The sequence below is a fragment of the Ceratotherium simum genome, chromosome 31, assembly GCF_057802395.1.
Source record: "Ceratotherium simum simum isolate JZ-2026a chromosome 31, ASM5780239v1, whole genome shotgun sequence".
Taxonomy (NCBI): domain Eukaryota; kingdom Metazoa; phylum Chordata; class Mammalia; order Perissodactyla; family Rhinocerotidae; genus Ceratotherium; species Ceratotherium simum.
Genome location: NC_141930.1, coordinates 29,371,058 through 29,392,041, shown reverse-complemented (window position 1 = coordinate 29,392,041; position 20,984 = coordinate 29,371,058). Strand labels below are relative to the sequence as shown.

General features: G+C 42.7%; 1 protein-coding gene across 1 annotated transcript in view; it reads left to right on the top strand.

The window, feature by feature from the left end:
* Positions 1-20,709, top strand: part of XKR4 (XK related 4) — a 397,062-nt gene extending 376,353 nt beyond the window's left edge. The window contains exon 3 of the mRNA XM_087420559.1: positions 16,027-20,709. Within this exon, the coding sequence (XP_087276685.1) occupies positions 16,027-16,973 (947 nt within the window). The 3' untranslated portion in view covers positions 16,974-20,709. The remainder of the gene's footprint in view (positions 1-16,026) is intronic.
* Positions 20,710-20,984: the final 275 nt, after the last annotated feature.

The window sequence follows — 20,984 nt, the reverse complement described above, 5'->3', positions numbered from 1 at the left end:
GGTTTAATCACAAGGCAACCAAGTGAGGAAAACGGGAGAACAAGTCTCAAATCTGCCTCCCTGAAAATAGGGACTCAGGGGTCTTTATGCGGAAGGGGGCAAGGTGGTCTGAAATGATTGGAGGTGAGGAGAGATGAGGTAATTGATGATCTGCGCAAGCGTAGTCAGGCTTCCTGTTTCTTCGTAGGACACATGTTCACAGAATGGCGGCATTAGCATGCCCTGAGGGTGGAGCTCCAACCTCTTGCCATCAAAAGGGCCCAGTTGATGGGTTGGTGGTCTCAGTCCGGCCTGAAGTGGACAAGGGGCTCAGTTCCTGAAAAAATAGCTCAAACACCCATTACCATAGTAACCCAGGCTCCAGGGAGATGTCATCTATAGGAATCTAGTGGGAGTCAGATAGCATATTGCCCAAACAGCACAGTTAACAATGAGTAAATTTACCATGCAGATTTAAGTCCTCGCCTTCCATTCTGATAAGTTTCTAAGTAAGGCCATCCCCACTTCTTCCTGGTGCAGGGAAGATATCTTTACAAATGGAGATTTTCTTTACAAATGTAAATGTCTCTCATAAAGGGTAACTAGAACTAAGAATGGGCTTAGCACGGGAGTACTGGGAGATGTCTATAGTAATGGCCATTTCTGCGAGCAGGCCTCCCATTCCAAACTCCTTTCTTCAGTTAGTGAGGGTGGGGGTCAAAATGTCATTCAGGCAGAGACATATTTTGAGTTCACAAATTCCAATCCCCCATAGTTACTAGCTGTTGTGGGGGAAGAGGGAGAATCCCCCTCCACCCTTTCCCTTAAGGTTCTTCTGGCTGGCCAAATAATTAACAAGACAGGTTAGCAGGAGAAAATAATACCAAGTTTAATGACATGTATACATGGGAGAAACCAGGGAAACTGAGTTTCTCAACACAATAGCAGAAATTCTCGTCTTAAATACCATCTTCAGCTAAAGACAAAGGAGGGTGTTGGGGGTGGGGAGGGAGACAGAAATCACAGTAATCAAGGGTATGTAGGGGGCCAGCCCCATGGCTTAGTGGTTAAGTGCGTGCCCTCCGCTACTGGCAGCCCAGGTTCGGATCCCGGGCACGCATCGACGCACCACTTCTCCAGCCATGCTGAGGCCGCGTCCCACATACAGCAACTAGAAGGATGTGCAACTATGACATAAAACTATCTACTGGGGCTTTGGGGGAAAAAAAAAAAGGAGGAGGATTGGCAATAGATGTTAGCTCAGAGCCGGTCTTCCTCAGCAAAAAGAGGAGGATTAGCATGGATGTTAGCTCAGGGCTGATCTTCCTCACACAAAAAAAAAAAAGTCATCAAGGGTATGTAGATTTAAGGCCTTATCCTCCATGCTGATAAGTTTCTAGAGAGGACATCCCCTTTTCCCCCCAGAGTGGTAGACACCTTTACAAATGGAGATTTCCCTTATAAATGTAAATGTTTGTCTGGCAACTCCTTGCAGGGCCACCTAGAGAATGTGGCCAGAGAGACAGAATTTTTGATAAGTTGGGCTTGTTGGTGCCTTTCCTATTGTAACATCTATTTTACATTATATTACAGCCATCAGATAGTAACTCCTTCCTGGAACAGATCTTCTATGTCAAATTCTTTAGGCAGTTAGTGGGGGAGGTTGCATGTCTGTCAGAGAAAACAAGGTAAAGAGACATATTTCCCGGTGGCCAAATCTTGATCTCCCACACTGTTTAATCATGAATGGCGGTTTGCCGGTTTCAGCCTGGTACTCCTTTATCCTGTGGGGTAACAGGAAGCCCTTGAAGGGTTTTCAGCAGGAGAGAGATGTGATCAGATGTCCGTCATAGACAGTTCACTTTAACCCCAAAGTGAAAAGGCCATTGGAGCGGGGAGATGGAGACCAGAAGTCCAGGTAGGAGGCTGTGCCTGACGGGGTCCTAAACTGTGGGAGGGGCGGGGGGAACGCAGAGGGGTCGACTTCCCCAAGTCCTGCAGGGCGGATGCAAACCTCCCCCACCTCTGATTCTAAATCATGGATGGTGTCAGCTCGGAACCTGCTGCTGCTCCCGGGAAAAGAGCAGCTCGTTACTCTCCAATCCGAGGCAATTTTCATATTATTAGAGGCTCTCATAGCCTTTCTTCTCCTGCACTCTTCTTTTCCTTCCCAAAAGCATGCACAGAGTGCCTCACAGACAGCCGTGTACAAGGAGTGTGCCAAGTGACCCTCCCAAAGAGGAGAGAGAGAGGACGCAGGACCAAGCCCAAGGCGGAGAGAGTGGGGGCGGGGGGCTGGGAGGCGGAACCCCAGCTTTGTGCCATTTGTGAGCCCTTGGGGTCCTCACAGGGCCTCTTTCTCTGAGCCAGTCCAACCGTAAGAACAGATAATGCTACAAATCCGTGTCCCCGGGGTATTGAGTCATTTTTTGTAAATCACCTAGAAAGGCATTTGCGGGGCTTGAAAGCACAATTTATTGCTGCATTATTAAATGGTCCCAGCAGCCAGCCACGCTCTTGTTATTGATAGAGTAAAAATGAGGCAACCAAGGGGGAAGACACCGGAAAATAGGGCAGAAGCTGGGGGTTCCTGTCCCCACCCCCACCCCCGAAAAAGAGCCTCTTCCTGCTCTCCTTGAACCCTGCAGGCCAGGGAAACAATGAGACATTGAGATCCTTAGGGAAAACTACATCCTGTAAAAAGCAAGGCATTTTTAAAGGGCATCCATTTCTGCCACAAATTGTTTGAGGAATGAAACCAGGAAAAAGAAACAATCAAAAGCAGATAAATGCCCGTTGCCCTTCCCAAGGATCTGAACACGACGTGGGGGGGGGTTCCCCCCTCTTGCTGTCCTTCTTCAACCAGCCCCCTTTTCCCTGCCTCCTTCTGGGGATCCACTGCCTCCTCTCCAGCCTGGAGGACCCCCTGGGCCAGGAAGTCCTGGGGTTGGAGGGCGCCTGTGCTCTGGGCCCGGCCATCATCCTTCAGGAGTTCTCCTTTCTTGTATTCAATTCAGGAAAATCCTGTGGACCCACACTGTTCCTGACACCTGGGCTCTCCCAACACCTGGCCACCGCAACCTGTTCCTGCCTCCTACTGTTCTGCAACCCTGAAACCATTTCACCCACATCCCCTCCTTCCTTCCAACTGACTGGCTTCTGTGTTATCTGCCTTTAATCCAAATAAAATGAAGTACATATTCCATCTGCCTAAATAATGCCAACTGTTTTTCCCTCCTACTTTAAAGTGATTTTTAGGAATAGTATCCTGTCAAAAGAATTTATTTCATGTCTGTAAAGAGGAAAAAATTTCTTTGCCCTATAGATTGTACGTCTTTTTCTGTTCTTTCTCTGTCCTCTTCTGTTAAAGCCAACCTCCTCCAGTAAAACCTCCTCTGAATCCAGACATAAATGGGCTCTTGAGGGGGGGGCGGCAGAAGGGGGCAAATTAAGAGGAAAGCTAGGATTTGGAATGGCTAATTATACAGAAAGTGTTCTGCTCACAAAATACTTTGAAGAACACTATTTCATTGATTCTCGCTCAAACCTGGGAAGAATAGGTAAAATCAGGCAAGTTGCCCAGAGTCACACAGCTGATAGGTATGAATTTCCCCCATCCTCACCGCCATCTCCCTCAGACGTGTTGCAAAGCCTCCCACCTCTGCCTAGAGTGTTTCCCGCATTCTCATTCACCCTGCCACGTCAAGGTTCGCGCACACCTTGCCACGAGGCTACTGTAGATGCCATTGCCTCCGGATGAGGCCCAAGTCCAAGTGCTCATGTCTGGTATATTGGGTCCATAGTCCTCTTGTCAGCTCTCCACTCCTCCTCAAACACCCGCACTCTGGCCTTGACCACATCTACAAGCTTTGGCATGTGCCGGTCTTTTCCTGGGCTGCCTGCCCCCTGCTAGACAGAGCCTCCTGCAAAGGCTGTTTCTTCCTTCTCTACACTCCGCTCACCAGGTTGTGATATGTGTGCTGCAAACACACGTCTGTCTCCTACACCGACTTTCGGTTCCTCTAGGGAACTGCGTTTGTGTCTTCAGCACCTGGCACTTACAAGGTGTTCAGTAAATGTTTATAAGAGGAAAGAATCGAGGGCGGGATAGAGAGAAGGAGGGAAGGAGGGGAGGACCTGAGTTTGGGCCTTCAGGATGCAAACCCCTTGTTGTTGGAAGATAACGCCAAACACGCGTCCCCACAGATGGGCTCTGCCGGTGTGTTCTCTCCATGGCCTCTCCTTTGGAAATGTTCCCATCATGGGCACTTTCCATCTTCCTCTCTCGCAGGTAGGCAGAGTTGCACTTAAACAGACTCTCAACTCTCCCACCAGAAAAGAGCTTTGGCTGTCGATGTCCATAAACACGGTATTTATGCCACCTCATGTTAGCATGAATATCACATGCCAGTGCCATCTGACAGATCCTTGGCTCGGCCTCCACCCCGTGCCACCCACCACTACACCTGCCACCTGCCGCCCAAGCGTGCCTCACTCTTGTTGGTTTTATTTACCCTGGGTTAGTGTCACCATTTCCCATCCTCTGGGCCTCCTTCCAAGTCCTTGAAGCACAAATAACTCTGAATGTGGGTGACTAGATGGTAGTTGTCGTTAGAATTAACACTTGATTATAAACCCTGGAGACCCAGACTCTGTCATTCTCCCATGGATGCCCTGAATTACAGATTCCCCTAAATAGGCCAATAAATGTCAGTACTGGTGACGCTAGCTGGTGATTTGTGGCGTGTGGGACACCAGATTCACAGGCATGGCAGACCACAAAGGCACCTTGGGAACGTAAGGAGAGAGAAACAAAGACTCCGTCTCAGACGCTTCTGCCGGTGTGGTCGGGGCCAGGCCACGTGCAGAAGCTGGCTTTCCCCAGGCCGGGGCAGAACACAGCGTGCAGGAGACCAGCCTGACCCAGTGGGCCGGCCTGCCCTTCCACTCTGCAAATGCCCACCTGCTTTCCTTGAAATGATCAAGGAGGTTTTGCGTGTGGCATTTGTGCTCCTTATCAGATAACTTCAGGTGCAGAGTCCCCCTCAGGAGAGTTCTTCCTGCCCAGACTTCATATGTGTTTGGGATATACTGACGCCAAGCGGTTTCCTGTGGTTCTGTTTCTTCGTTTGGTTGGTGGGTCACAGGGCCCCTGGGCTTTAATTCAGACAGCCGTCACACTATAACCTATAGCCGCCTAGAGAGGTGTTCCCAAAGATACTGGGTGTCATGATTGGCCCAAAATGTTTCAATGAGTTTAGGGAAAAGTGTAAGGACTTTAAAGTCAGAAAAAATGTGAGTGTAAATCCTACCTCTGCCATTTATTAAAAATGTGTCCACAGGTTAGCTGAGGGGGTCAGGAAACTCAAGCCTGTGGGCCAAACTCGACCCATTGCCTACTTTTTAATTCATTTAAGTATTGTCTATGGCTGCTTTCTCTCCACAATGGCAAAACTGAGTACTGGTGACAGAGACCAATGTGTCCCACAAAGCCCAGAATATTTCCTATCTGGCCCTTTACAGAGGAAGTTTGCCACCCCCTGGGCAAGATTATTTCACCTCTCTGAGCCTTGGTTTCCTCATCTGTAAAATGGGCAAAATACTTATGTCAAAGAAGTGACGCTGTAAGAAATAAATGAGATAATAAACGTGAAAAAATCAGCCACGTAGCAATGTTTGATACATGTTGGGATTTTTTAAATTGTCATTTTAATCTTGCTGTTGTCCAGCCATGTCACTCTTTGACAGGTGAGAGGACACAGCTTCTGTCTGCTGCCTCTATCCCTGTTTCCCTCTTTATTCCTCTTCATTTTGCCCCACTACACCCCCTACCACCCCAAGGAAGAAAACTTCAAGAAAAAATAGTGTGATGGTAAAAAAAAAACTATATAGAAACTAAACTTACTCTAAAGAAAACTTTACTTCTATTGAGCATCAAATACTTATTTTATGTCTTTTGAGTAGTAATTTCTGTTATCTTATTTTCAATGTAAATTTAACCATGCAATTTGTAATATTGTACTAAGAACAATGACTTCTTGCCTTCTATATACAGAATTTTTTTTTTCCTAGAGAAAATATTAGATGTTTTCAAATTCCTACACACAAAATGCTTGTCCTCTTGGGAAAATATAATAAAAAGTTTTAAAAAATGTAAAATTTAAAAATGAGATAGAGCTGTGTGAGATTATCTGAGTTTTTTTTTTTCCAATCAGAAGGAAATAACTTTCCATATTTGTTAAGAAGGAAGAGAGACACCTTGCTTCTCCCAACAAGTTTCTTCAACTACTTTCATATTAAAACATTTTTTTAATTTCAATTCAGTGTTTCCCTTATCACCTCCTTAGCAGCCTTACAATTTGCCTTGCAAAGAAGTTGAAATCCTCAGAATGGATTACGAAAATAATGTGTATCCCTACCAAAACTAAACATATTAAAGCATTTAAATATTTTTAATCAGAACTATTACAAGGTTTAAAACAGAGATAAAATGGTTTCAGTGCAAGAAGGTTTAGGCCATCTTAGACCCATGGAGCTTGTATGACTTGCCTTCCCTTCACCAGACTCAACATAGATCAGAACACAGAGGGCTTTACATTTTTCCCATTATTACATTATTTCAGCGAGGTGAATTCAATATGAGTCCAGCCAAGTGGATCTACTGCTTTTATATCCATAGCTAAGAGACGAGCTCTAAACCCACTGCAGAAATGGAAGACCATTCTGGTTCTGGGTATTCATTTTGAAACCTGCTACTCTCAGATCAAATAATTCAACTCAAATTGGTCAACGTTTTTGCTCAGGTGAAAATCCAGGAACACTACGAGGGCTGTTAGTTCAGAAAATGTGAAAAAGAGAAGAGCTTGGTTTTCCTCCTAGGTGTTTGTGCTTCTGATCCATTTTATGAAAAGAATCCAAAATGGGATCCTTCGGCCTGGGAACAAACATGGTTGCTGTGAGCCTGGAGGACCAGGTATGTGGGAGGCAGAGGCCTGAAGAGGTGGCACTACTTAAAGGACCTCCAGGGTCGTCTATAACCCACCATGTTGTTCTCCCATGAATTTGGCTTGTGGGAGATTCAAGAACTCACTGCCCTTGTCCATGCCTCATCTCCCCCATTGTTGGTGGGGCTAACCATCCCAGTCTGTTGTTGTGGTGGACAGAGTTTGGGATCTGTGAATGCTGATGCCTGCCCTCCTTGCTAATTAGGTGAGCTTGGGCAAGTTAATTAACCTCTTTTTGAGTCTCTGTTTCCCTGAGCACAAAATAGTACTTGCCTCAAACTGTTATCATGAAATTTAAATTGGATAAAGGATGTAGGTACCAAGCACATCCCTGTGCACAAAACAAGGGCCCAACAAATGCTTGCTCCTTCTCCATTTGTCTATGATTATGAGCCTCAAACTCACTTTTGAAACTATAAAATTTTTTGACTACAAGAAATCAGTATCATATTGTCATCTACAAGTCAATGATTTGTCTGTTTGTTTAGGGACTGTAACTTTAGGGAAAGATATTATTGTGTTTGCGGTGAAAAGACTGTGTATGTTATAAATGGTTATACGAGAATCTTGCCTCCATAGCTGAGGAGGGTTATGTTGTAAATCATCAATTCCCAAACTATTGGTGAGAAAATACTTTAAATTTCCTCCAAAAAATGTTGAAATTGACAAGTAGAGTGAAGAAATGGGGTGAAAAGACAGGAAGTCAAGATATCTGCAGTCAAGATGGTGGGCAAACAGGAAGACAATGTGAAAGCAGCTACTGGGTGACAAACATACAAAGTTCAGAAAATGATACACAAGAGAGCGCCAGATGGTGGGACACGGTGGTCAGCCATAGGATGCAGAGCCAGCCCTCCTGGGCAGACACGTCCATCATCACCCACACGGATGTATGACTACAGTGGATGTGCTGGGTGGGGTACAGTGAAGAACAAACACAGAGGGTTGTGGGCACTTGTAACAGGGGCACTGGATTTGGATAGGGGCGAGGAAAGACTTCCCTGAGGAGAGGAATGACACTTAACCTGAAAACTGAAGGATGAGTAGGGATTAATGGGAGAGAGGTGGCTTTTCAAGGGAGAGCTAGCATTTCTTGTCTGTGGGAAGAGAATGCGGTCCTATTTAGCATGTGAGGAGTGGAGAGATGGCAGTGTGTCTGGAGCCCAGAGAGGCAGGGACAAGATGAGCCAGGGGAGGTCACGTGGCCCAGGGAGCTACAGGTCAGGCTTCCTAAGACATGCCAACGAAGCATCAGCTATCAGAGTTAGCTTTCCACACAGCCCTTCTGTCTCTGTCAGTAAAGGGAAAGGAACATTCGGGAAGGATAGATGCAAGAAGACTTGGGAAGGAGCTGATCCGAGGCTCCATCAGGAGGCGTCTCCCTGCTGGTCAAGAGTCATTCTCCCCTTGTCATGGGTTTCAGAACTCAGTAGGACCTTTAGTGGATGCTACATGAAGTGTATATTCGTTGTACTGTTCTCTCTGCTTTTGTATATGTTTGAAATTTTTCATAATAATTAATTTTTAAGTTAAAAAATAAGAGCCCTTCTCCCTAGCTACAGTTTTGCTGCATACTTGGGCCAGTGGCTGGGTATTTCTCTGAGATATAAACTTTGGCTGACCTGTTGCAGGGGAAGAGCTGCAGTTGTGCCCTTCCTCAGGAGAAGGAAAGAGACAGGCTCTGTTTGTTGAAGAATCAAAGAATTAGAGTACTCGGTTCAGTTCCCCGAACCTCCTACATCTAGGGAATTAGGCTATCAGTCCTATAAAGCCTTCTCTGGGGATTTCCAAGAATTGTTTACACTCAGACCACAAACAACACGACAGGAGTACAGATTTTATTTCACAGTGTTTTGGCATTCACAGCTCTGACTAAAATTGCAAAGAAACAGAAGAGGAGAGCAATGAAGAATTGTGCAAATTTTTTGAATATCTCATTCTCCCTGTGGTTCCGTCTCTATATAAGGATGATATCTCCCCCCCCCCCCCTTGATCTCTCTCCTCCTTCCCTCCTTTCCTTCTTCCTTTCTTTCTCTCTAAGAGCCAATTCTTCATATATCCCGGGCACTGTACAAGACACTAGAGGACAGAAAGGTAAACGAGGCAGGTGCATATTGTTACCTAAAGGTCCACTCTAGTGCGAAACACAATAATTACACAAGCACAAAATGAAACATAATTATAAACTGTGCTCTGAAGGAAGAGGATGGGGTATTTGATATGAAAACATGTTCACGGAAACAACGAATTTACATTTGGGGGCCAGAAGTAGCCCCCTCTTAACCTAGAGGTTTCAAAATCAAAAAGATCTCTTGGATTATAGTATTTCCAAGGGTCTTGTATCCCATACTAACCCCTTATCCATTATTTCTGAAAGGAAATAGTGTTTAAATTGAGATGACAGAGCTTTTGCCCACAACCCCCTCCCACACCTCCCATCAACCGTACTCTAAGCTGTTATTTTCTATAAGCCTAAATAAAATATAAAGAATTCTTTACATCTCTCATTAAGATTGCATTTATATCCGAATTAGAGGAAGATTATAGGAAAGCAAGTTACTTGTGATGAAAAACAGAGGTTAGGGGTGATGAGTCCCTTTGATGGGAGCTGTGGGAAGCCTTGACAGCAAATCCAGATTTGGAGCAGAGCCATAGGACTCAGAGCAGAGGCAGGAGAAGAGCTGTTACAGCAGACCACCGACACTTAAATCAGGCACCTTCCTTCCTTATGTGGAGTTTATGTGAGTTTTAAGAACAGTTGTGAGGTTAGATTTGGGCAACGCCAAACATTATTTCATTAATACAACTATTTTTAGAAAATAATTCAATTCCATGTTATGTTCAATGGGAGCAGGAAATAGGGAAAACAACAGAGTGAGTGGTGGGGCAGGGGCAAAGTGGGGGAGGAGAGGACAACAGAAGAAGGAGGAGAGGGAAGAGAAAGACGCGAAAGACCTGGAGACGCCCTGCCGGGAAAGATGTCCATAGGAAGCAAGGAGAAGAGAGGGAAGAAATTCAAAACCTCGCTGTTCACTTGGGCTACGTGATGTCGATTTCTGTCAGTTCCCTTTGAAATGCTAGTTATCTGACTAGCTAGTATTAGACTCATAACTCATATTCTGAAAAAAACTTTTATTCAAAATGGGCAAATATCTTAGCATTCCCCTGAGAAACTAGTCTCTGAGTTACTAAGCAGTGTCTAAAACAATTCAAATGCACAGATCTAAGAAGTTAGAAGTAACTTCCTCCTGGTTTAGAGGTTTTAAAAACAAAATTCTTGGAGCATAATATTTCCAAAGTTGTTATATCCCTTACCAATCCTTATCCAAAGACATATACATATATAAAATCAGTTCAAAATGATGGAATAAACTGTCACACAAACTTTATGGTGATTAAATTGTTTTATTCAAATTCAGATCAGTTGTTTGGGCTTCGGTGCAGTGAGAAAGCAAAAATACTTGGAACAACGGAACTCAATTCGGTGGCAGAGGTTTTCTGGGAGGAAAAACTTTCTCTCTACCATCTCAGGTTCTGAGAATTAAACCAACTGCAAATTAAACCAACAAAATACAGATGAGCAAGACAAAAAACAATGTAATTATGTATTTAAATATGTAAATTAAATATGTAATTACATATGTACCGAACAGGGTTTCGTAGAGAAATGTGACTCAAGGAAGTGGTTAAAATTGGGGGATTATATACCATCTTAACTGGGGATGGGGTGGGGCACTTCCGGGAGAACAAATTATTTCTTAGAAATGAGGGAGTAAGGGCATTTATGGAAAAAAACAAATGACTTTTTGGAAAAGTAAAGGACTCTTAGGAAAATAGATGGGAGATATGAGAGTTTTGTGACAATGTCTATTTGGGTATGGTGCTGACTTCTCTCCCAGAAAAGAAAATTAGAATTGCTCCCAGGGAGAGAATTTATGACAGAGTTCTTTTGGAAGGCACTGCTTTTAGGCAAATAAGCAATTTCAGGAACTCAAATGCCTTCAAAACTCAAAATAATTTTTATGCCACTGTGGTTTATTGTAGACCCCTTCAGACACAATGCACCAAAATGGCACACTTGTGAACACTTGGATTTGGGTGGCTTTGCAAAATGGTATTTTAGTCAAGCTGCACGTAAAACCATCTTCTTAGAACTGTGGCAGCCTATCTGGAAATTCATGTTCCCTCTCATTCTGAGAAGGGTATTAAGCTAACAACAGGCAGCATAAGGGGAAAATTGTCTTCTTTCCACGAGAAAGCAAATGTTGTCATGTAGAGCCAGATTGCTTCCAAGTATTCCATCGTGTGTACCTCCAGCACACCTCGACCGCAGGCCTGTGGGGTCTCAGGCCAATAGCGAGACACACAGTCTGGAGCTGGAGACGGCAGGTCGGGGGATGGATGTTTGCTGAGTTGGAGGAGATGATTCAAGGCGTAGAAGTGCGTGGAATCACTCAGAGAGAGGCTGAGAAGGGAAGAGAATCAGGGGCAGCATCCCTAGCAGTGCCAATATCTCTAGGATAAGCAGATTAAAATGGGAAACAAGAAACAAAAAATAGGAGGAACAACAGGAAAGAGACAAGTCTGAAATAAAGGAGAAGAAAAGAGATAAAGTCAGGGGCATTTCATGGGATGAAAGGAGGCTTGTTACACACTTGTAATCCCCAGGGAAGGAGCTCTTGGAGAGGAAGAGCTGGGATACACAGAGAGAGGGGGTGGCTGATGGGGTCCTTTCTCCAGGAAGCAGGAGGGTTAGGTTTGAATTGGAAGGACAGTTTTCATCCGAGACAATGGGGCGAAGGAGGGAAGATAAATCATTTAACCTCTCACAGTGAGACTCTATCTCTTTTCTGTAAAATGAGATCGTTGCACTAGGTAATTTCTGAGGTCTTATTATCTATTTTAACATTTTAATAAATAATATAATCCCATTAAATCCTCTGTAGCTGTTTCTGTAGTTTGATTTTAGAGTGATATGCCATTCATTATTTTGAAAGAAAGTACTGACAGACACATTATATACTTCTTGGGACTACTGAAGGAATCCTTATATTTTAGTATTTTAATGGTGTGGGGGGAAAAATATTGTTCAATGTCACTTATGTAATATTCCAGCTTGGGATGCATAACCTGAATCTATCCACGAGGAAACAACAGACAAACCCAAAACACGAACACTCTTTTTTTCTTTATTTTGAGGTACTGTACTTTTCAAAAAATGTCAATGTCATAAAAGGCAAAGAGAGTCTGTGGAAATATTCCAGATTAAAGAAAACTAAATTGATGAGACAACTAAATGCAACCCCTGATTCTAGACTCAATTCTGTTCTAGAAGAAGAAATCCTATAGTGGACATTATTAAAGTCAATTGATGAAATTGGAATATTGACAGTGGATTAAGAAAAAAGTATTGCATCAATGTTAAATTGACTGAAGTTGACAAATTTACTGTGGTTATCTAAGAGAATATCCCTATTCATAGGAAATAGGAACTGATATATTTTAGGGTAAAAGACCATTGTCTTAGTCCTTTCAGGCTGCTATAACAAAATACCACAGACTGGGTAGTTTATAAACAACAGAAATTAATTTCTCATAGTTCCTGAGGCTTGAAGCCCAAGATCAAGGCGCCAGCACAGTCACCTTCTGGTGAGGACCCTCTTCCTGGTTCATAGCCAGCACCTTCTCACTATCTTCCTCACATGGCAGAAGGGGCTAGGGATCTTTCTGGAGCCTCTTTTATAAGACAATAATCCCACTCATGAGAGCTCCATTCCCATAACTTAAACAACTCTTAGAGGCCCTGTCTACTAATGCCATCATTTTTAGGGGGTAGAATTTTCACATATGAATTTGGGGGGACACAAACATTCAGACCATAGCAGCCATGAGGTATGCAGTTTACACTCAAATGGTTCAGAGAGAGAGAGAGAGAGAAAGGGAGAGAGAAGGCAACGATAAAGCACATGAAGCCAAAGACAATCTGGGCAAAGAGTATATAGGTGTTTAGCGTACTATTTTTTTCCTTGGAATTTTTCTGTAAGTTTGAAATTATTTTCAAATAAAAAGTTAAAATATACATTGTTAGCCAAAGGAGTGCTCAGAGTTCTGTGTTCCAGAACTGTGCCACCATGTGCCAGAAGTTCTGGAGAATTCTACTCCATTACTAACGTGGTGCCTTGCTGAGGAAGTCTCTCTTGGCATTTGAAACAACTGAGCTGATATTATTTGTGTAAAAAGCAAAAGAACTAAGCATTTCATGGCAGGTGTGAATTTGTAATAAGGAGTAATTCTAATAATGGCCCCATATTTTCTGTTCAGGCATATATTGGTCTTACAAAAATTAATTGCTAAACAGAAGAATAAGAAATCATAATCAAATGAACAAGGGCAACTCTTGCTAAAACGGAGAATTCATAAAGGAAGTGGTCATGATGGACATGACATTTGCCTTTGGTATAGACTTCTTAAATAGTAAGCTACATAGAAAGCAAAGCTGATAGAAAATCTTCATTTTTCTACTGCCAGATATTGTCTTAACAACTCCCTGCAGCGTCAAAAGCAGGCTGAATTACTTTTTTAAGACATACAATAAAAGAGGTGAAGATTACAGGGGGATTTGGACTAAGCTAATTTTCCAATTCTTTTAAATCTGACAAAAGATAATTTTATGATGTTGTGTACGTAAAATTTTTTTTACTATGTTTCACCGCTTTGGAAAACAGCCTTTCTTTCATAATATCTCCCTGTACAAACGAGTACCTTGGGCTGACTACCCTGAGCGTTCTGACTAGCCTGATCCAACCGGCTCCCGTTGCGGGAGCCTGACCGCCAATGCAGCCATCTTCCTGAAGGTGGCGCTGTGCTTAAGGACGTAGTTCTTTAAGTCCTAAGGAATGGAGCGGGCGTGTGAAAACAGGAGAGCCGTTCCTGTGGAGAGGCAGCACTGGGTGCAGAGCTTAAACGCACAAAAACACAGTCTATTCAAGCAGCAATCCGTGCCATCACAAATGGTACAGATAAGGAGCAAGGTCATGAGGAGTGAGGTCACCCACAAAGGTGTTCAAATTAAAATGGCACTACCTTTGCTCTTATATCCTAAATCGATAATATGTGGTTCAAATAGTCATTATTCCATCAACTTTTATTTCCCATCCTCTCACTTTCTTTCTTCTTTTTTTAACTTTTCCTCCATCCCTTTCTTTTCACTTCTGAACTTGCTTTATAATTGATATAGGTGTTTCCACCACATAGAAATTACATTAACATAAACTCCTTGTGTACTGGAATCTCACTGACCCAGAAATATTGCCATAACTGCCTGAGAGTTAAGGTAATGAAAGGTTTTTGTGCTGGCCAGTAAAAACTGAAGGTCCTGTGTAAGATGTGGTGTTCTGCTGGCTTGACTGGGATTAGATATGAGAAGTGGCTGTTGGAAAATATTTTATCAGTAATTGTGTTTTTCTGGAGTTCATCATAAGAAAAATGTGTAAGAAATGATTGTTGAGTTTGCATATTTTTTCTATCAATTCAAGTAGCTCTTTCCCACAAGAGTCATTTTTTTAAATTCATTTTTCAAGGACCACAGACAGCTTTTCTCTATCAAAATATGAAAAGTACAAATTCCATTGTAAGTTCTTGGCAATCTCCCTTCTGTTATTTCCACAGTGGGAGACAGACTCTTAACATGGCCTGGTTATATCTAGTAGTAGATTTAGTAGTAGTAGTAGTAGTAGTAGTATATTTAGTAGTAGAACTGTTCTTAGTCTTGGTAAGTCTTGGTACGGTTTGTTAAGCAAACCAGCTGCAATGCAGATTGACATAGCGTTTCAGTGACAAAGTGGAATTCCCCAAAAAAGCTATCTCCTAAAGCAGGCCAGTGGGCTTTTGGTGAGCCCTGTCCGCGTCTGGACCGTAGAGGTGATGTTTCAGACACAGAAGATGGAGCAAGAACGGAGGGAACCAATAAAAATAATTTTTAAAATTTGGAAACATACTTTTAGGAGGAATACTAACCAAATGGGGCTCAGAAAATGATAAGAGAAGTGTTTGAGAAGTGATTTCTATACCATCTTTAATTTATAAAAGAATAAAAGATGAGTGTCAGTGAACAGACATTTCTTCTTCTAAGCAGAAGAAAGCTGTAGGAAGAGTGTCAGATTATATTAGGACAAACTGCACACCAGGTATCACAGGAAACATTGCCAAGGAGGTTCTGTGGACTCCTTTTCTTATTTTTAAGAAATAGTACACTTTCTGGGGCTGGCCCAGTGGTGCACTGGTTAAGTTTGGCGCCCTCGGCTTCGGTGGCCCAGGGTTCACGGGTTTGGATCCCAGGCGCAGACCTACATCACTCATCAAGCCATGCTGTGGTGGCGTCCCATATACAAAATAGAGGAAGATGGGCACAGATGTTAGCTCAGGGCTAATCTTCCTCACCAAAAAAAAAGAAAAAGAAATAGTAAACTTTCTTTTGTGAATGAACTACATTTATTCTCATTTAGAAGCAGAAGGGTAAACCAGCTAGCCCCTCAAGTTTCCTGTGATTATTTATCCCTTTCAATCACAGAATCTCAAAGCCGACAGGGAGCCTGGAGATCATCCACTTTATAAATGAGGACCCCAGTTTAAATGATTATCCAAAGTCATGCAGGTAATAATCAGCAAAGTTGAAACAGCAACCCAGTTCTGTCAACATCCAGTCCACAATTATATTCCCACTACATAAAACTTTCTCCTTAGTCTATTTACACCAAATACACAGAAAGTTAAACCCACTCCATTTCCAGATTCCACACCCCATATGATGGTTTTGAGGAGCATTCTTATTAGCTTCATGACTTCTCCATATGGTTGGGGCCCCAAAGAGGACAGATACTAGGAGCCTCATCTGAGCAGTTAGTCCAGCTAAAACTCAAAGAAATTAAGAGCTTTGCTGAGGTCAAAGCTAGCTGTCTCAAGTCCCCAGCTCCACGTGACTTATTTTCAGGAGACAACACTGCATCTCACTTTTGACAGAATGTCTTCCTGTTTGCCTTTGTAGGTTTCACAGCAGCAGCCTCCCTCGTGTCTTTGGCTTGGGCCTTGGCCTCTTACCAGAAGGCCCTCCGGGACTCTCGAGATGACAAGAAGCCCATCAGCTACATGGCTGTTGTCATCCAGTTCTGCTGGCACTTCTTCACCATCGCTGCCAGGGTCATCACCTTCGCTCTCTTTGCCTCGGTTTTCCAGCTGTACTTTGGGATCTTCATCGTCCTTCACTGGTGCATCATGACCTTCTGGATCGTCCACTGTGAGACAGAATTCTGTATCACCAAATGGGAGGAGATCGTCTTCGACATGGTGGTGGGCATCATCTATATCTTCAGCTGGTTCAATGTCAAGGAAGGCAGGACACGCTGCAGGCTCTTCATCTACTATTTTGTCATTCTTCTGGAAAACACAGCCCTGAGTGCCCTCTGGTACCTCTACAAGGCTCCCCAGATTGCAGATGCGTTTGCCATCCCAGCGCTGTGTGTGGTGTTCAGCAGTTTCTTGACTGGCGTTGTTTTTATGCTGATGTATTATGCCTTCTTTCACCCCAACGGACCCAGATTCGGGCAGTCACCGAGCTGCGCTTGTGAGGACCCGGTCGCTCCCTTCACTCTGCCTCCAGAAGCGGCCACAAGCACCCTCCGGTCCATCTCCAACAACCGCAGTGTCGTCAGTGACCGTGACCAGAAATTTGCAGAGCGGGATGGGTGCGTGCCCGTCTTTCAGGTGAGGCCCACTGCCCCATCCACCCCATCATCCCGCCCACCACGGATTGAAGAATCTGTCATTAAAATTGACCTGTTCAGGAATAGGTACCCAGCGTGGGAGAGACATGTGTTGGACCGAAGCCTCCGGAAGGCCATTTTAGCCTTTGAATGTTCCCCGTCTCCTCCAAGGCTGCAGTACAAAGATGATGCCCTCATTCAGGAGCGGCTGGAGTACGAAACCACTTTGTGAAACAAAAGGACTTGGAGGAGCCACAACCTCCAGATGAAGGGGTGACAGCAGGGCTGTGGCAATAATGAAACTTCATCCTAGAGTGGGGCAACGAGCTGTAACGTTTAGTCTGACCGTCGTCATGATTGCTGTGTGACCCTCCATCAGCTGACTGCCTGCGGCTGGTCTCCTTTCAAAATAGCAGCCCTGAGAGTCTCCTGCTCCACCTGAAGGGAACGTGCCAGCTTAGCAGGACTCCTTGTTGCTACCGACCTCCTGCGCAGTCTTTCAGCTCATCCACCAGAGGGTACTATTATAATGGAAAATGTTGCCTCCAATCAATAGGGTGTTTTGATGGGATTAACTGATCTTTGCATAGAAATATATTCAGTCATTCACACACACATACACACACACACACACACGTACACACACACAACGCCAGTCCTCTGTCAAAATAGGTTAGGTGATTTTTCTTGATGCAAACCTCTGATTCCCACAGGAATATAAATAAAAACAAAGAGAGAATATATCCCTCAAGACTCCAGAAAAACAAATAGTACTGCTTAGAAAAAAATTCATAAACCATTTTCTCATTGGGAAACCAATACCATGCGTGAAAAGCCTATCCAATGGACAGCAAACTCAAGTGTGTTTACACGTGTATTAGAATTGATGGATTGGTTGTTTTTGACACATTTCAGGATTTGTTTTTTATTTTAAATTTTCAGTTGAGAACATGACAGAAATCCTATGCAGCACGTGTGTGGCTTTTGACAAGACCAAGGAGCTCGATAACTTAGTGATGTAAACTAAATGATAATCATGATTCAGTATTCAACAGCAAAAATTTAATAAATACACAAAGAGGAAGTGGGGGGAAAAGGCAAAATGAGCATCTGATTTCCCGGCCTGTGCAGCTCACATTGGAACGCAAGGGCAGAGCGGCGGGAGAGGAACCGGCTGGAACTGGATGCTGCAGGCCGCCGAACGCGCGGCTCTGCGATCACAGGCGGGCGCGATTCCAGAACCCGCCACGCCACACCTTTCTAGTGCCAAACACCGTCCAACCGCGGGGCTGACACGCAAGCCCTGAACGACTGAGAACGAGCGGCGTGAGCCCCAAGAAAGCAAAAGCGAGCATGAGCAGTCACGTTCTCCACTGTGTACAGACCCCCTCCCCCGCCCCCCCGTCCCCCGCTCCAAGGTCAAAGTGATGTGTCTTTTAGAGGCTTTGGGACACCTTTTAGTAAGTATGAGCAGACAAATGGTGAATATGCTATGAGAAAACCCTTCTGACTGACGGAAGGCTTGCCACTAGATCCAGCTAAGATTTGTATTTGAATCATTTGTAAAGTCACTCTTACAACAAGCTTGTGGGTTTTAAATACCTCCGTACAGCAAGTAAACGTTCCCCGCTTTCTGTTCCCGGTGTCCTCGGTCATGGTGCTTTTTTGTTGCATTAAAAGTGCCGGTCAAACTTTGATAGTATTTTTTTATAGTTGGTGCAGAGTGGAATAACTCATGGATTATTTCAATATTTTTGTAATAAAAAATATAGGGTATACATATAGGCATCATCACTTTTTTTATAGACCTGGAATCGTTTAAAATACTTTAAGCATCATAATTACTTGGGATGTCAGAAACTGGTCCACAAATTCCATCAGCCTGCCTCGGCAGATTAAGAACATTTGTCTCTTGCAAGATCACCCTACTTTGCAATGTTGGTGCCCCCAGGAACCTGGCCAGGGGTGCTATCAGAATATCAGGTGACGAGAGAATCAGCTTAACTAGAAAGGGCTTGTCAAGACTGGCCAATGTTTCCCAGGAAATCAAAGATGTAAATGATTACTTTCATCCGTCCATTATGACAAACCTGACCACAGTGGAAGATGTCTTAAACTTCCTTCCCTGGTTTTATATTAACCCAACTGGTATATTAAATATTAGTCGTCACTAAAAAAAAAGAAAATGAAAAAAGAAAAAAAAAGAAAGAAAAAAGTCAGTTTAACTTAATTATTTAGTTATTTGGATTGTCCAATTCTCCTAAAATAGTCAGGTTCTATAGCCACCACCTGTAACAGGTGTGCCACAGAGACTGCTGTCCCCATGATGACATCACAGGAAGTGACAGAGGGTTCAACTTGGGACTTCTTTTGGTACAAAGCCCCAAAGCAATGTTTAAAAAATAGATGATTTTTATCAGTAGACATACTTTCCTAGTACTCCATGATTTGATCCTCCAAGCAAGATTTCCACTAAAAAATAATAATCTTTTGTTCAGATGTGAAAAGGTTACCTAGTCACCAGGAAAGGCCCAGGAAGACTCTCTCCTTATCAGCAATTGGTGAAAACATTCCACCCCCTTTATAGAAGGAAAAAATGATTATATTGGCAAATTCTTCACTTTTGTGCAGAACCATGAGTTCTTAGCTTCATTATTTCCAAGACAACTTTTAATTCATGATCTTTGGAAATTGAATTGCTCAACTGAACTATACCTTTGATTCCATGAATAAATAACAGATTATGGTATAATAATGTCAATCATCACACCAAACAGGCCCCATCACTCTTCAATCATGTAAGTCCTAAGTTATTTCTCAACTCGATCCCTCATTTAACATGTTAAGAGTCAAAATGAGTGCTATGTGAATAAAAAATAATGTATTGTGCTTTGTCTTAGAGGTGAAAACACAGTCAGGAAGGTGTAAGAAGTTTGAATTTTTCAATGATTTCCCAAATACTGTAAATACTCTGTTATCCAACATACTTGAAGATTATGATGTTTTAGGTCGTCAAAAATTCTTCTTAAGAAAATGACATCTCCGCTATGTTATAAATTACAAACTTTCTCAAGATTACACGAACAAAAAAATTTACTTCCGAGGAAAATCATGACTTGTTCTTGCTTCCAGGATTCAGAAAGCACTGCACTGCCATCAGACTGTGTGGTGAAAAGAACTTTTATTAGTTTCTAGATACACAGATAACAGAGAGTTTAAAGTATTAGGATTTAAAGAGACATTGTCAATGTACAAAGGAACAAAGTTTGATTTTTGTATTTATATTTGAGTTCTTCCTAAGATTTCATTTTCAATCTGCCATTGAACCCTCCAGAGAGAGTAATTGGAGAATCCAAAAGGAGCAAGCTGTGGTTAGCACACAGACCGGGAGTGCTGGATTCTATCTGTGGGCTCCGACTTCCCAGGCCTGAGTCTACTGGATTCTTTACAGGGGAGTCTGGTCTTAGTCCTCACTTTTTTCGTAGGACCGTGAAATTTTCTAAAAATATTATAAATCTTTTTCACTTCCAAATTAGCATTTCTAAATGAAACCATATTTAAGATTAAGGAATACATATATATCTTATATTGAGACTTTAAGTATTTGTGTGGAAGAAAAAATATTTTTTCCATGTAAGTCAAAGTTTGGTCCCCCAAAATGACTATGTCCTTTAAATTCTTTTCTCACATTTACATTGTCCTACTTAACTATGTTCTGTCCAGTTCAGTAGCATTGACTTTGCAGACACTCAGTTACTATTCATTTATGGTAATGCTGTAAACCCAAATGAAATAAATTCTCCTACTGACATGGCTAGAATATGCAATTCAAATATTAGCAAAAGATAAAACGCAAAGATAATGTGAAGATAAAAGTATAACGAAGTATTTCTACTTAATTTCTAAATGCTTGATTTATTTTGCTCTATGAATAAATGAAGTGATAGCATTGACCAATTAAAAGTGAATGGAAATAACTGAAATCTCAATGACTGTTTTTTTAAATATAATGTGTGTGTATATTATATATATATTGTATTTTGTATGTTATATATGTATATAGATATATATATACACACACACAACTAAAGTAACGGAGATGAAAAGGATAAAGTATATACTACCCTTTCATGTATAAATTGGTATGTTATTGACACATGACATTTAGATAAAAAGCTTTTAACTACTTCTTTTTCAGCATCAGCCCAGGCTGGCACTCCATGTCTATAAGACATCAACAAAC